At 33.2% G+C, this 17,868-nt stretch overlaps 3 protein-coding genes across 3 annotated transcripts; 1 reads left to right on the top strand and 2 right to left on the bottom strand.

The window, feature by feature from the left end:
• Window positions 1–930: 930 nt before the first annotated feature.
• Window positions 931–3,802, top strand: LOC103483896 (probable pectinesterase 67). The gene is made up of 5 exons (XM_008440739.3): window positions 931–1,358; window positions 1,487–1,649; window positions 1,784–1,990; window positions 2,789–3,036; window positions 3,144–3,802. The coding sequence occupies exons 1-5, from the start codon at window positions 1,078–1,080 to the stop codon at window positions 3,295–3,297; spliced, it is 1,053 nt and encodes a 350-aa protein (XP_008438961.1). The 5' UTR covers window positions 931–1,077; the 3' UTR covers window positions 3,298–3,802.
• LOC127149989 (glycine-rich cell wall structural protein-like) lies at window positions 3,767–4,627 on the bottom strand. The gene has a single exon (XM_051086586.1). The coding sequence runs from the start codon at window positions 4,625–4,627 to the stop codon at window positions 3,767–3,769; it is 861 nt and encodes a 286-aa protein (XP_050942543.1).
• A 2,950-nt stretch (window positions 4,628–7,577) lies between these two features.
• Window positions 7,578–13,600, bottom strand: LOC103483895 (phytochrome B). The gene is made up of 4 exons (XM_008440738.3): window positions 11,082–13,600; window positions 9,601–10,411; window positions 8,585–8,878; window positions 7,578–8,230 (listed from the first exon to the last, which is right to left on the bottom strand). The coding sequence occupies exons 1-4, from the start codon at window positions 13,153–13,155 to the stop codon at window positions 8,011–8,013; spliced, it is 3,399 nt and encodes a 1,132-aa protein (XP_008438960.1). The 5' UTR covers window positions 13,156–13,600; the 3' UTR covers window positions 7,578–8,010.
• Window positions 13,601–17,868: the final 4,268 nt, after the last annotated feature.

The following is a 17,868-nucleotide window of genomic DNA, read 5'->3' as shown; positions in this document are numbered from 1 at the left end:
TTATATAGTCATATGAAATTAATTTTTTTAATCGGTTAAATGATGCATAATAATTTTTATGCAACATAATAACACCCTACATACAAATGTTACCAAAATTTCGAGTGTAAAGACTATTATTATTATTATGAAAAAAATAACAAACTAATAAGGATGACTAAAATAAAATTTATTTAAAGTACATATATTAAAATTATATATTTGAATGATAAGACTAAAGAACTTTTATTAGTCCATATACTTTCATTTATCCAATTTTAATCCTCGTATTTTTACTAAATCTTAAATTTAAGAGAAATTATAAAAAATGACAAATTTGACAAAATATAGCAAAAGTTAAAATTCTATTAACGATACACTGATATATTTCAAACAATCATATTGGTAGATAGTAATAGAAGTTTATCGGTGTATATCATTAATAGAATCTAAAATTTTGTTATATGTTGTAAATATTAAAGTTTATTTTATTTAAAAATGTTCCAAAATTTAATCCGTGAAGTTTAACATTACCAAAAATTAATTAAATAAAAAGGTAAATTCCAGGTAAAGAGTTACAACATGTAAATATATTTTTAAAAATAATGATAAAAATGCTATAGATGACACAATTTTTTTTAAAAAAAAATGAACAATAATTAACTAACTAGTGTCTAAATTAAAGATTTATTAAAAGTATAAAGATTAAGATTGGAAAAAGATTAAAATTAAACCAACTTCGAAATGATATTTGAAATACAATATTATATTATAATATTTCAAATGAATCGAGGTGTAGATAAACTAACGAGTAGGTAAATATATAACAACGGGCTTTTGAACCACTAAAACAAACCGTTAGAAAGCCCTCCAAAGTAGAGAATGGTACCGACCAACAATTTCCCGCTTTCTTTCTCTAACCTTCCATTTCTCAAAACGAACCTTTTTCCCACAAATTCTATTTTCGACCAAATTCGTTCTCAAAAAAGAAAATTTCAACCAATTGTCTCTTCCCTTAAATCTCATCAATCTCTCCTTCCAAATTCCATTTCATTTCGTTTCATTCACCAGTAATCCATCTCTTCCGTCTCTAAATTCATGGCTGATTCATCCTCGAATTCCCTATTCATCAAACCGATTTACATCGCATTTGTGATCGCTTTTGCTTTCTTAATTTCATCTCCCATCGGTTCTTATGCCTTTACTGCACAAAATGTGATTGATTCGCCGTTGTTGACGAAGAAGATCGGTACAAATCGAACTATTAAGGTCGATATCAATGGAAATGGCGAATTCAAGTCCATTCAAGCTGCAGTCGATTCTGTTCCGGAAGGGAATTCGCAGTGGATGATCATCCATGTTAGGAAAGGAATTTATAGGTGATTTCTACGGTTTTCTTTTGCAGTTTTATTTTAGGATGTTGTTGATTTGATGAAATTGTTCATTTTTGTGGTCTGAATTTACGAAAACGAGAGCGTACGTCCTTATTTTTAATTTGGCTCTGTAGAGAGAAGGTTCATATTCCGTCGAGTAAGCCGTACATCTTCTTGAGAGGGAATGGAAAAGGAAGGACGTCAATCGTTTGGTCACAGAGCTCTAGTGATAACGTTGAATCTGCTACTTTTAAAGTTGAAGCTCAACATTTCATTGCTTTTGGCATTAGCTTCAAGGTCCGAATATTTCTCAGTTCTTTACAGTGATTCTCTCTCTCTCTCTCTCTCTCTCCCCTTGCTTGAATTAGCTTCAAAACGTATTCTGTTAATGCATTGATTGCTTTTTCTGTTGGAAAATTTTGCTATTACAGAATGAGGCTCCGACTGGTGTGGCTTACACATCGCAAAATCAATCGGTAGCGGCATTCGTTGCGGCAGATAAAGCTGCATTTTACCACTGTGGATTCTATAGCACTCACAATACTCTGTTCGATTATAAAGGCAGACATTACTACGACAGTTGCTACATTCAAGGCTCCATTGATTTCATCTTTGGCCGAGGCAAATCCGTATTCCATGTAAAACTATTTTCCTCCCCTTTCTCCACCGTTGCTTGCTTACTGAAAAAAATTACAATGCGTTCTATTACATGCCTAGAATATTTATGACAAGCTCGTCTACCTCCATTCCATAACTATTTAGTTTTCATTTTTTAAATTAAAATTTTAAATATAGATTCCATGGATTTGATTTCTTAGTTTTAAACTTGAGTATCAGAAAATCATCCATATAAATGCTACTTTTATTAGTTTCTTAATCTTCTTAATGATGAAAATTCTAAGCCAAATTTGTAAAAGTAGCAGTACATTATGAGGAAACGGTGAGAAAACAAGATTTTAGAAAATGAAACTGTTATCAAACTTTCACTACATAATTATATGATCTTGTTATTGTCTATTGATTGATTTGTTATCTTATGAATCAAACTTCAATTTATTTGCTACCCAAAGTCAATAGGTTCAGTTATACATTTTGCTTTAGTTAAAAAGATTAGCAATGAAACATGAATGCATCATCATGGGATTTAAAAGAAGCTAGGCATTTGGAGAAGAGTTAAAAGAAATCTTCTATTTACTTTACATATATTACATTGAATGGAAAGAAATTAACAAAAAAAAAAAAAAAAAGATCTAGTGAGTTAAGAAGAGGTCAAAAAAAGAATCGAAAGATTGAGTACATGTTATACCAGCTAATTTCATTATATATATAATTGAGTAGATTTAATTTTTTTTTCATGATATGTTCCATAAACAAGACAAGCATTAAAATCATACGTTGTCATTATTATAATTGGGTGTGTTACTGTATGGATGCAGAATTGTGAGATGTTTGTGATTGATGACAAAAGATTGACGATCCGTGGTTCAATCACAGCTCAAAACAGAAAGAGTGCAAATGAGAACAGTGGATTTGTTTTCATCAAAGGAAAGGTTTACGGAGTTGGCAGTACGTATTTGGGCAGAGCAAAAGGTGCACATTCTAGAGTCGTTTTTGCTAAAACTTACCTCTCCATCACCGTTGTTCCTGCTGGTTGGACCAATTGGAGCTACGTTGGCAGCACTGAGTAAGTGAAATGCACCTGAATATACTTTTTTCTTAAATATTTGAGGGACGTTGGATGGAGTTAGTAGTGTAGAACTTAAGAAATCCTAATTTTGTTATATATTACAGGAATCTGTACCATGCAGAATATGATTGTCGTGGACCAGGATCAGAATCAAAAAGTCGTGCACCATGGGCTAAACAGTTAACTAAAGAGGAAGTTGCCCCATTAATGGACGTTAGTTTTATTGATGGCACCGATTGGCTTCCTGCCTGGCTATGAAAACAACAACAATTAAATAGCTAAGCTAATATTACACACACTCTCCTTCATGCTAGCCCTCCTTCCCTTTTAAATTTCCATTACTCTACGGTCCTTTTTGGTATAATTATATTGTTTTTGTTTTTGTTTTTGCTTTTTTTGTTCTTTTTTTGTTTGTGACAATATCTTCATGCAAACTGCATTGTAAAGATATTCTTATTTAAAAATATACTTGATCGATGAGATGAAATACTAAAGAATTCCCTTTCATTTTTGTTTTCTCTCTTTCTCTTATTATGTAGAATCGAAGTACAAATAGTAGTGATGATAATAATAATAATCATGGGGTCGTCATAAAAACTTGTAGTCTTTGCATGAGCATTTTCTCTGTTGGCCACATGCATTAGTTATGTAATTTATAACTTAGGAGTGTACTATTTACTACTCCCTCGGTTCATATCATATGAAATATATTATGTAATCTCTGATTTTAGACTCTGCCACCACCAAAGCCTCCTCCTCCACCTGCTCCACCTCCAAAACCACCACCAGCTCCGACTCCGAATCCACCTCCTTTGCCTCCTCCAAAACCGCCTCCTGCTCCGCCTCCATGGCCACCTCCAAATCCACCTCCTGCTCCACCACCACCTCCTACTCCTCCTCCAAACCCACCTCCCTTACCACCTCCAAATCCACCACCAGATCCACCACCACCACCAGCTCCGCCTCCAAATCCACCTCCTGCTCCTCCACCGGCTCCACCTCCAAATCCACCTCCCTTACCACCTCCAAATCCACCTCCTGCTCCCCCACCAGCTCCACCGCCAGCTCCGCCTCCAAATCCACCTCCTTTACCACCACCAAATCCACCTCCTGCTCCTCCACCAGCTCCACCTCCAGCTCCGCCTCCAAATCCACCTCCCTTACCACCTCCAAATCCACCTCCGGCTCCACCACCACCACCAGCTCCACCTCCTACTCCGCCTCCAAATCCACCTCCCTTACCACCTCCAAATCCTCCGCCAGTTCCGCCTCCTAATCCACCTCCACCTCCGCCTCCTAACCCACCTCCTCCTCCAGCTCCGCCTCCTAAACCACCTCCTCCTCCCGCTCCGCCTCCTAAACCACCTCCGCCTCCTAATCCACCACCCCCACCTAAACCACCTCCTCCTCCCGCTCCGCCTCCTAATCCACCACCCCCACCTAAACCACCTCCACCTCCAAACCCACCTCCGCCTCCTAAACCTCCACCAAGCGTCTCCTTCTCCAACTTTCGGCTTTCAGCTAATCCCACAACCAACAATGCCACAACAAGAGCCAATGCTCCATTCCTAAATGTAAGTTTGGCCATACTCTTATCCTAACTCAGAAAAGAGTAATAACCCTGAGTTTTTGGAGTACACAATAATAATGCATATTGAGATCTTCTTCGTATACATTTATAGTGGAAACTGCAAGGGGACAACATTAATGCATTACAGTTGAGTCCCCTCTTCTTTGACTGTTTTTTAGTTGGTTGGAACACTCTTTAAACTTAAATGAGATCCCTAAATTTTCAAACTTAGGGGCTGATGTGTTACTTAATTTTGCTTGGCCCCATCCCCCCTTCAGCTGCTAACTGATTTTACAGCACATATCCACTCATTTCCCTCTAATATTTGCTTTGCAATGTAAAGTCTTCCTTTATTGGCCCCACCTTTTATGGCCCTGATGTGAGATATTTCTAAATACTATCAATCAACCAATTATCTTTAGAATTGTTCTTATGGTATGAGTTAGATTTTGTGGCAAGTGATCACTTTAATTAGTATTCTTTCATGCATGGTTGTCTGATCTTCCATCCTCGGTGACCCAACTTGGTTGTCTTCTCCCTCCTTTTCCTACGTAGAGTCATTTTTAAATGAGTAATACTTGAATGTGATCGAGCAACGACGTACATTTATTGTTTTATCTATATATAATAATCATCATACGGTAGAGAAAAATTAAAATATATTTAAGAAAAGAAAAAAAAGATAGAATACCCACGTGATAACATGTTGATATATTGAACTATTACTTACACTAAAAAAGATAAATGTAGTCCATGATTTATTAAGTATTTTGTGTTTCTAAATGAAAATAGGTGGTTTAAATCGGTAATTGGAGGATCACACTCTTAATCTTTTTCTTATGAGTTGTTCTACTTTTGATTTTAAAATGTTAATCAATGTCTTATCTATTATGATCGAGTCATAATTTAAACTCTTGATATTTTAGTGATGTGTGTGAAAACAAAGATAGTGACTTTTCGGTTCCCTAATCTTTAATTAACAAATAAGATCATTCAAAAATAAATAAGTGGGTGGATAAGTTACCCTTTGTTTAGGTTGGTCTTGAATAAGTTTGTAAGACTACTTTTAATTTATAATTAATATTTAAATTTTTAATTCTTTTAGTCCTATGATTCACTATTTAAATTGGGTTTTAATTTTTTTCAAACTTCAATTTGATTTGGAGATGTTATCTGTCCATTTAATTTCTCTGTAATCCCACAAAATTCCGTGTTCAAATTTAGGAAATCCGCACAAGTTTTCTATAGGATCGATTTCTCAACTAAAATTATCTCATTTATGATTTAAAAAAATTGTAAATATAATAAAATTTATTCAAATTGATTATAATAGTCTATCATATATATCATATTTTAAATATTGGTCTATTACTCATAAACTATAAAAGTATTATTGATAGACTCTGTTTTTTAAATATTATTATATATTTAATTATTATTCCTAAAATTTCTATATGTTACATTTACCCATTTTAATAATAATAACAAAATCATTTATCATAGAAATATCCCATTCAAAAACATCCTCGAATTTCATTAAAAAGATTTAGGGCAAAATATATACACACACATACAAAATGGACAGGGAAGAAACATGGTCGGAAGATGTATTCTCATCCTCTTTTGGTTGATAATTGAGAAAATTTTAGGACAATGATTAGGTATAACCTTAACTACGTATATCTTCTTATACCATTCATTTATCACGTAAAAAATATCAAATTTATAACCATATAACAATTTTTAATGGGGTCTTTTTACGTATAGAACAAAGCTGCAAAATATTTAGTTTAGTTTAAAAAACGGAAAAAGCTCATATATTTGGTACATGATTATTTAATTTGGTTACACTTAGATTTGGGTTGGTATAAGATCGTTTAGATTTGGTCGTTTAATTTGACAGTTATTTTTTTAATTCTATCGTTTAATTTAGTTACACGATGGTTTACATTTAGCTACGCTAATCTAAATGATTCTTTCCAAGATTTTTTATACATGATGTTTTAGATTCTACTACACATAGTTTAGATTTGGTTACCCAAGGAAAGAAAAGAAAGGAAGGAAGAAAGATGACGGAAAGATTAAACAACTTATAAAAGAGGAAAAGAAGAAAGATGATGAAAATAAATCACAACGAAAAAAAGGAAAAGGACATGGAAAGAAATCACAACAAAAAGAAAAAGAAAAAGAAGGAAGACGACAAAAGAAATTAGAGTAAAGAGAAAGACGATGGAAGAAACCGCAAAGACCGGAGGGTAAACCTGAAATATTTAAAAAATAGATAATTTCCATTGAAATTTTCTATTTTTAATTAGGCAACTGGGTGTATTTTTTCAAAATATTATTATCAATTTTCCATATTAAAACATGGTACCCTATTTTCATTGAGTGCACCGTAATAATCCCCATAAAGGAAGTTTATTTTCACAACAAATTAAATGTTTTTGACAATGATGACGGTGATACTAAATACATTTTATTAGTCAAGTTGAAAGTGTCCAATACTGTATAAATATATAACTACACCACAAAATAAAATAATATATATAAACATTACTGTCTTTATAATACCTAACCCAGAGAGGCATATACCTACTAATGTTTAATGGCATTAAAGGGTATAAGAAAAAAGAAAAAAAAAATCAATACAAAAAATATTATATTTATTTATTTTTCTTTTAAAAAAAGTACAAATATTAGAAAATAAATCATATATTTAACCTAGCTTTTAAAGAATCTTTTCAGACAACAATCCCAATCCGTTCCTAATACTAGTGATCAGCCATCATCATCATCATCATCATCATCATCATAATAATACTATATAAAAATACACCCCATTAGCTCATTTCATAACTCATTTGCCAATGGCATTTTACTACAAACCCTTCAAAGACACCACCATACTAGACATCAGACAACTTAAAATTGTTCACCGCATAAACCATAAATATCAAATATTCATCCATGCCACAAAATTTTTTTCTTCTCCCTTTCCTCTAAGCCAGCAGCTCAATAGTATTTAACATTACATAAATTATGAAGAAGAAATGGTATGAATAGTATACATCTCTAAGTACATACACCAGATTGAAGATGCAACTCAAATTAACAAGGACCTAAAATTCCTCCAATAGAGGAATCTCTAACACCAACATTGTTATTATTGCCCCCCCAAACTTGAAGAAAGAGAAGAAGATAATTCTGTAGTACCTCATACATTAGCATCTAGAATAAGTAGATCAGTGGAAGTGATGTACATAAACGGTCTTTATTCACCTAATAATTATATCACATGGCCTCGACGACATGTAAGCTCAGAGCTTGGCTTATAAACAATGGCTGGGAAATTACACAGGTATCTTATGTTAATGGGAAAAGTCTGCAAGTAATCAAGAAAACTAACCAATGTCGTTTAGGCCTCTCTCTGTCAAGGGGAGTTCGAGAGTAATCAAGAAATAGCATCTTTCGGACTCTCTGATGTATTGTACTTCACCATTCATGAGCTTCAGAATCTTTCTGCACATGCTCAAGCCTAATCCTTCTTGAGTCACCCATCTGCCACTATGAAACATGTCCTGAACTAACTCAGGAGGTAGACCTTCCCCAGGGCATACAATCCTTCATAACAATAATATATGTTAGCCATTTGCTTTTGGCACTAATAATATTGTTCTTTTTCTTTTGAACTCTTGTTGAGCAAGATGAAAAAATGTACAAGGGCAGACAAGAGAAAAAAGCAAAAAAGACTCAAAAGCTACAGGAAGAGACTCCAATCCAACAAAACCAAACTAAGACATGGAGGCATTAAACACCATCGCCTGATCTTTCCACCTCTCTACGAATTAGATTGGAATAAATAATATTGTTAAAACAAGGAGACAGAACAACTATGCATTTACATAATATTCTTTATTTCAGTTTTCAACTTCATCGGCTCAAACATATGTGAAGAATGATTTAAGGTTAAAATACCTGAATTCAGTGTGTGCAAGAGTAATTCCTTCTGAGTTTTGCTTCAGTAATGGACAGACACGTATTTCTACCCAGCCTTCCGGAGAGGGAGCATAACGGACCATATTCAACAAGAAATCGGCTAAGACCTGTTGAATCCTCACTTGATCACCATAGACAGCCATGGTCTTTACTTCTTCTGGTATATCACGAATCAGTTGTAAGTTTCTTTCTCTGAGTAATATCATCACTTGACTAACAACAGCATTGATAACACTTCCCAATAAGAACTCCCCCTTCTCAAGCTCCATCGTACTGATTTCAAAAACAATAAGAAAATTAGCTATAGCTTGTCAAGACATTATTATTTACTAAGAATAATGATTTACATGAATCCAAAAGAGAAAAGGAGAAGGTGTAGCAAACAAAAGGAGAAGCTAAACAATTTCCGATACAGATTACTTGTAATTGTTTCAAGATTTTCATCTTGTTGATAGCTGGATCAAATGCCATAGACACAAGTAGACTAAGAAGAAAATTTCACGATAGTACACGAAGCAAATGGATTTCTTTGTACCCTCTTCAATATTAGGTGTACATTGCTCTTATAAACAGATTGACCAATCAAGATGAAACACAGGAACGTTACTAGATCAGTTGCAGCCATGGAATTTCTCCCATCACCGGTTTAAACAAAATAAGGATATTTTTTATGATCAATGATATCTAATTGCAGAATGATGCAGCCAGGTCCTTATAGAGTGTAGAAATAATTTCCAAATAATAAAGTGTCCCAAAACTAAAAGCCCAAACCAAATAGTTATCAAACAAATAAAATATTGTAAAAGAAGATAACTAATGTTGCCCACATCATTTCCAGACTCTCTGGTAACCTTCCCAAAGATGATTAAGATAGGTTTCCCCTTCATTGAGAATATAAATTCAACTGAATGAAACCAAAGATGCAATTAAAAGTTGGAGTGATACATTGTATATCTTTCCTATGATAGACTGATAATGATTAAAGAACAACTCACCCATCATCAATACATTCCAAGTCCATATCCTCAATAATCTTTAGCATTTGTTTTTCACAAGCAACACTGGTCTCAAGGAACTGCTTTTGATCTTCACTCAAATCTGTAGCCTCCAAAAGTGAGTTAGTAAAGCGTATACCACTCAAAGGACTCTTCACTTCCTGGCAAATGTAAGCCAGCTCTTTCATCCTTGCAAACCGGTTCTTCTCCTGTTGCCTCTGCATTCTAAGAGTTTGTTGCAATTCAGGACTTGCTATCTGTAAGAAGCAGAAAGCTCCAACAATCTGACCCTCCATATTCATCCTCTTATTTGCTGTTAAGAGAGCTTGCACATATTTCCCCTTTTTGTCATAAAAAGAAAAGGGGTATTTTTCATTGTCCTGCCCTCCAATTGCACTGTGCAGGACAATCATAAATTTGGTCAATGCATCTGGACCCTTCAGTCGACAACAACTTCCGAAAACCTCTCCTACCAGCATTTTTCCAATTATGTCCTCTCTGGACCATCCAGTGAGCTTTTCCATGGCAGTATTCCATTCCGAGCAACATGTATTGTCGTCTGAAGCAAATATTGGAGGGATAAGAGGATTTGGGCTATGAATAATTGCTTTATAATCACCTTGTATGCTTACAAATTTGTCCATGAACACTTTTTGGCAGGTAACATCTTGACCAACAAAACAAACGCCAACTATATTATCAGTGTAGTCCCTGCTAGAGCAAGCATTTACAACAACAAAAAATGGCGTCCTTTGATCTTCTTCTGGCCCAAATGTCCTCAATTTTAACTCTACATTTTTATCTTCTTCACCTGCATTTTATCAACAAGTGCGATTTCCATATTTACCTTCTCAAGAAACCATAAATGCACCCACACATGTGATAATACATAAAAAAACTAAAAGATAAACCATATTATTTAAGGAAATTGAACGCTTTCTCTCTTAAGAGCACTTGATCCCTAATCTAACTAAGCAATTGCCCTGTCCCCTTCCTTTCCCAATCCCTCTATTTATAAACAAACACCATACAGTGTCTCTAGCAAATTACAAATATATCCTTGATACTATAACTCTATCGTAATACATTCCTATCAACATGCACACATCTCTTTTATATGATTATGCATCAAAAAATTTCAACTCAAGTAGACAAGTCCTCTAGTGAGATTGCTAAAACACTGGGATAACCAATCATAGCTATAGCAGAGTTTTTAGTTTTGAGAGGAAAAAGCAGTTAGAATACAGAGTCCGTTCTTTCACTTACAAAAGAACATCAAGTGAAGTGATACCAATTATTTCAGATGGAAGGTAAAAAGGATAGATGAAGGGTTTTGTAATTTGAATCTTCTGTTGACTTGAGCTTCAATTTGACAATTATTAGGATTCGTATTTTAATTTTAAATGCTTCAACTCTTATGTTGTTTGGACTACTCGAATCAACATATACCCAAAAAATTCCACAACTGAACTACCAACTACCTTTTAAAGCCCGGGAAACAAGTTTGTCAACTGTTTCTTCAGACTCTTTGTACACAAGATCACGAACTAAGGATTTCCCCATAGCCTCCTCAACCGCAAGCCCAGTCAACTCTGCTATCTTAGCATTCCATCCATTGATACGACCATCAGCATCTACAGCAAAGATAGGTGCAGTTGCAGTTTCAATCAACCTGACCATTTCTCTTGCAACCGAGCTGAGCTCATCAATCCCCTGCAAGTCAAGATCCCCTAGATGAGGGTGCACAACTGCCTTTGAATTGATTGCCACATCATCCTTAAATGAGTCTCGTAGAATAAGCTGCAATGAGTGAATTGCATCCATTTCTGCATTCTCCCATGGTAAACTACGGGATTTTACCACTTCCAAGAATGCCTTGAATGAAGAACGTGGATGCATTCTTTGACCATCATCCTTATCCTCCGGATGATGCTTTGCACCACCCCATTTGATCTCTTTTGCTGTATGAGATCGGAACCAAAATAGAAAATCCTTTTTTGTGATGTAAGCAACAGCCATTCCACAAACTGCATCACCCAGCAAGGCTGCTCCTGGATATCCAGCATCAGCCAAGCTATCTGTACTTAAACCAGTTGAATCTCCATGGAAAGCCAACAACCATTCCACAATATCCTTTATTTGGGCCTCAGTTGGCGTCACACCCAGAGGGTAATATTTCCCTTGATAGTAAAGAGCTGCCCCATCACACTTTACTAGGTCCATGATGCTTGGACTCTGAGTAACAATGCCAGCTGGGGAATCACGAAGAAGCATGTCACACAAGAGAGTTTGAGTCCTCAAAACATGTTTTTCAGACATCTGTGAGGCCAACTGCAATTCCATATTCAGTTGAAGCCCAAAGGCTTGCATTAGAAACTCACACGCATACCGGAGCGGGAACGGAATGCACCGAGCAGAAGTATGGTGGCACACAACCAAACCCCAAAGCCTTGTTGAGTTTCGTCCACCAATAGCTTCATCATCATTACCATTGATTACAACTGCCATTGCTAACGAAGCAATAGAGCCCATATTGGCCATATACTGGGCATGGCAGCCATGGGGAGCACGAAGAGTTGAACCCACCAAGCAGAGATGTTGCATAAGCCCTGCATCCTGAATTACACGAACTGGAGAGGCATGGCAATCAACAATCATCCTAACGCGGTTCTGCTTAAACAAAAACCTTGATGCCTGAGGAATATCAGTAGAAGGATAATGCAATCCAATGTATGGCTCTAAGTCAGGCCTCTTACTTTCAGCTACAACCTCACCATGCTCATCCTCATGAAACTTATACACCATAACTCTATCATATCCAGTAAGCTCCCTAACACTCTCAACCACAGTATCACACAACAGTTTAATATCTCCACCAGGGAGTGCTTGTAACTGAGAAATTGCACGTACCGCAAGCTTCTGCGATTGTACTGCTCCAGCAATAGAAAGGGCAGGATCCTCCGTTCTTGCAGGCTCCAAATCAATCACAATTCCCACATCAATCCTATGCAAAATTGCATAAAAGGGCTTCCCAGAATTCTTGGAATGAATCCAAACTGGGTTCAACAAAGTGATTTCTCGAGCCCCAAACGCCTTCTCTAGTAGAATTGCACTATTGGAAGTGAACAAGTTGCGTACATCAGTCCCAATTGTAAGGATCTCAGGCTTTTCAAGACTTGGCACTGATTGAGGCGTCAGACCAAGCAATTCCCTAGCGTTTTCACTGTATGCAATAACTCGAAAACTAGCCTCTTCTATAGCTATCATACATCCAAAGGGCTGGATATGACCACCCCTTTGAATCTTCGACAAATAAGCAGTAATTTGCTGCTCCGGCACAGATTGAGTCGAAGTTCTTATAGATTGTGAGTAGTCAAAAGATTTTCCAGACTCACCTGACTGCTCGAACACCGCGTGGAGACGAGCATCGACTGTGTACTGCGCTATAGCTTTGCTGATGGAATCTGTACGATGAGATCGCAAATTGCTCGTATTCGTGTTCGAAGACTGTGCTTGTTGTTGATGAGAATGAGTTGCTCGATTACTAGAAACCATTTTCTTGATTCCAATTTTGTCTCCACTTACTTCCACAAATTCTTCAAATCCCCACCACGGATTCTCATTTCAGTACCTCCCCGCCGCGCCGGAGCTAAGAAATCAGGATTCTCCGACGAAGAAGAAAGCATCAAAAATCAAAGTTCAGAATAAAAAAGTAATTAAAGAACAACAAAATTCTCATCACTATCAACAACAAAAGCCTTTGTTGAGTAGAGAGATTTCAGTAGTACGTAAAAATCTCAGCTGCTGTAATATTGGTGAAAACCTCAGCCCGTTGTTCTTTCTATTTTTGAAAAATAATAAAAAAAAAATATATATATACATATATATAGATATAGATATAGAAAAGAAGAGAGTTTTTTTTGTCACTAATTTCGTTGCGGCTTCTCGGGATTTTCTTTGTCCATCGAACTGAGCCAATGGAAATTGGAAAATTATTGGAAATATCAAAGAGAAATGAGTTTGATTGGTAAAGCTTTTTCTTTTTATTTCTATTTCTTATCAGTTTTTGATATTTTGTTTGTTTGTTTATTTATTTTAATTTTTACACAAAAAGAAAGAGAAAAGTTGTTCATAATTAACAGCTTTTTTAAAAAATCTACTTTCAAAGCATTTCCAATCTAATCTTTATTTATTTAAACTTTAAAGATTGGGTTTAGAGTTTTTAACAAAGTCTTCAAATTCTAAATTTTCTAATTATTTAGTATTTGAGTATTTTTTTCAAAGAAATGTACAATTCTATTATTCATATGACATTTTTAACCTACAAAATACATTCAGAAAAAGTTCAAACTCAAATCACACATAATTGATTTTAATTCTTATAGATTAATATCTTATTTTTTTCAAAAAATTAATATTTCATAGACCCCTTATATACAACATTAAAAATTCATGAATTTATTAGATATTTCTAAAGTTATATACTACTTATTTGAATTTTGAAACAAGTTCAAGAAGTTATTATTAGATAAAAAAAAAACTTTTTAATCTAAGAAGAAAATATAAATTCCAAAGCCAAACTCTTAAATAAAACAATATTCAAATTACAAAGATTTGGCCGTAGTCAAACTTTCAAGAAAAATATAAGAATTGTGCGACAATTGTATATAGTCTAAATGTAAAAGATTTTATTTTTAGACCTTAAAGTATAGATCAATGGATTTTGGCGCCAGAATTAATATAAAGATTAACGAAGTTTATGACAACGTGGCACTTTCTTATCCAATTTAAAGAAATAATGAAAAAGTTAATAATATTTTATTGAGTTAAAGAATAATAAAATAATTGAAGAGAAGCTTTGGCGGTATGGGACTTTAACATTGATTCTTGTCATTGAACCAAAACCGAAGCTTCTGGCCCAATTGTTTTATGCCAAAACAAAAACAAATACGAGATTTTACATTTTTATCTTTAAAAAATAATCCAAATTTTGTTAACCATTTCAGGAGGGTTTCTAATTTTGAATCCAAATCAAAATATTTTAAATGCAACACATTTTTATTTCGGTTATATTTATATCTTTTTAGAAAATCGTCTAAATAGACAAATTATTTAAATTTTTTCTTTTAGTTATTTTTGTTATTCTTAAAAACTCTCTTTTTATACCAAACAACTTCTTATCTAAGATCTATTAAAAGTGAAATAATCCAGCTTAAATATTTGTCTTTATAGTGAATTTAAGAGAATTTGTGAAATAATATCGTTAAAGATTCGTAATATTATTAATGTTTAAAAATACTACTTTTTGTTTATCTCTTTTTTTTTTATATAAATATATATATTTTAATGTTGATGTACTTTCTCTCAGTGTTCATTTTGATTTATAGATTTTAAATTTTATATTTTCAAGATATGGTAATTGTAATTTTATAATAGAACATTTCTATCATTAGAATTTTTACGTAAATTTTATATTTGATAAAAAGTAAATGATAAAATTATTGAAAATATTTATAAAATATAACAAAAATTTAAATTCTATCGATAACAAACATTAATAAGTTTTTATTAATATTTAACTATGCGTTGATAGTTGATAGATTTTTGTGCATCGATAGATATTGATAGAATCTAAAATTTTGTTATATATATTTTATAAACCTTTTGATTTGGTAGGCTATATTTGAAAAAAGTGTACCTTGAAATAATTATTTCGACGTGAAATAAAGTACGTTCGTTTTATGTGGATCCTATTTATTGAAATCTCGTAAATTGGTAAGCATAATAGAGACTGTTTTTCCAAATTACAGGAGGCATTAATTTGTGCATTCTTTCTAAAGACATCCTAAAATTGCAATTAAAGTGACTTGAAAGACTTTTGAGAGTAACATTTTAATTTATTTCCTTAAGCAACTTTTGAAGCTAAAAAAAAACTATATTAGAGAAAAATCATTATCGGTCGAAATGAAATTACATTTTTCTAATTTTAAATCACGTGTCAAATTTATTTTTTAATCATAATGATGGTTAGAAGTCGATTTGAGCACAATTCAATAATCAATTAAAATATGTGTTTTCGATGAAGAGATCAAATATTTTAGATTCCTCTAGTGTGTGTGTGTATATATATATATATGTGCAAAACATGACCACGTGAATTGTTGTTATCTATCAATATAATTTCATTTTTTGGAGGCCAACTTTATTAAAAAGACAAAGAAAAGAACTTCCTAAAAAGACAACATGATAGTCAAACAAAATTCTATATATTCCAAAACACTGGAAACCTTGTAGTTTAAATGGAGCCACTCTTATTTGAGGAGAGAATGATAACTAAGTATATATGAAAGTAAAACATTGGAAAATTATTGTAAATTATATGGTAAAGTTATTAACATCGGAAATATTTACAGAATATAGCAAAAAAATTTATTCTACGATTAATGATTGATAGACATCAATATTTGCTATATACTGATAAATCTAAAATTTTTTATAACTTTTAATAATATTTTGGTTCATTTTATAAAATATTTTCTTCTTTTATCTCTAAACATAACACGTTAAGTTTTGTATATATAAGAATATTATATATATTAGAAGCTTTATAGCTTCTAAAAGTTGTATGAAACATATGAACTTCGACAAGAATGAGGTAAAGGTTTCATTTACAAGCTTTTCTTTCACTTGGAAAAAATTTATCTATACTTTCTTCTAACAAAATATCATGCAAGTAAAACAACAACAACAACAACAACGTAGGTAATTTTAACTACTCGGAAAATAATATATAAATTTCATTTGATCAATAAGTGTATATATATAATTTTTATAGACCTAATATTTTGATTTACACTAAAAACTAATCAAAGCTATCTTTTGATCGATCTCGTAAAAGTTACTTCATATAGTCATTTTCATTGCCATAGCTTGTAAAAAACGCGTTGTTAATAAGATAACCATAGTACACAAGATGAAGGAGACTTAATAGATAAAGTTTGTGGTCAATAAATTTTGAGTATTGATGTGGACCATGTATATGTGTTTGAGTTTGACCTATAAGCTATATAATAGTTTTGAGATAAAAAGTTGGGGGAGGAGGGTGAAGAAGAATCATAAAAGGGCTTTTGGTAATTGACAGATACAATGGAAAAACCCTAAAATAAAAGATAAGAAGATTTGGAAAGGCAATCCAACTCACCCAATCAAATTGATCAAAATGCCCCATGCCCTTTGCACAAACATCACACTCAAATTTCCACTTCCCACAACCATATCTCAATAATCCAAGTGAAGGGGGGGCTTTGGTAATATTAATTGGTTACCTTAGTATATCTGACAGTGACATTATATAAAATTAAAGTGTGGTAGAGATTCGAACTTCTTTATCGATATCGATATTGGTTAAAGGTGTATATGTTTTTATCTAATTGTGGAAATGTATTCAAATTGCTTTACTGTTCTATTTGAATATTAATTCATAATTATTTCTTTTACTTTTCAATTCCGACGTAGAAACTTAAGTTTCAATATTAGTTCTTTAATTAACAAAATCTTTGATGTGTTTAACTACTATTGAAATGAAAATAAGTATGTAAATTTCAAACAATATCTATCTTTGTATCATCTGTCCAAATGTTCAATTTAGTTGCTATATGGTAATTATTTTTGAACAAAAATATATTTTTTTCTCTATGATTGAAAGAGTTACAATGTAGAGTTACAATGTAAACTAATGAAAATCTGTATTAGTCGAAGAAGTTTAATAGAGGGGAAGAGAACTTCTTCGAATTCAAATTTGGAGCACCTTAAAAGGATTTAGGCTAAATTGCAAGAATATTAGCAAAAATATCCACTAAGCTTTTGCTCTTTACTATTTAAAATGTTCTTCTTAATCTAAACTGGAAGTATTAGTTTTTGATATTTCTTGAACATTTTTTTATGAAAATTGAGGCATTGGGATGGTGACCGTCAAACCAATTTCAATTTCAATTTCAATCTTAATTTTGACTTTGACGTAACACACCTTTAACTATCAACAATAAATTACCTTTCCATTTTATATTTTCCTTCTTTCTTCACTCTCTCATCTTTCTCCTTCAATCCATCAATAACTTGTTGCGACACTTCTTATTTTTTTTGTTCCTCTTCCTCTCTCAATCACAGAAGTGCACTTATTAAAGTAGCGTTATCGATTAAATAACGGTCTAATGGTTAAAAAAATCATCGATACCTTCTCTTTTAACATTTCTATCAATATATAGACAT

The sequence above is a fragment of the Cucumis melo genome, chromosome 6 (assembly GCF_025177605.1).
Source record: "Cucumis melo cultivar AY chromosome 6, USDA_Cmelo_AY_1.0, whole genome shotgun sequence".
In the NCBI taxonomy this organism is placed as follows: Eukaryota; Viridiplantae; Streptophyta; class Magnoliopsida; order Cucurbitales; family Cucurbitaceae; genus Cucumis; species Cucumis melo.
The sequence above is the reverse complement of the archived record's forward strand: the minus strand, read 5'-3'. Positions and strand labels throughout refer to the sequence as shown.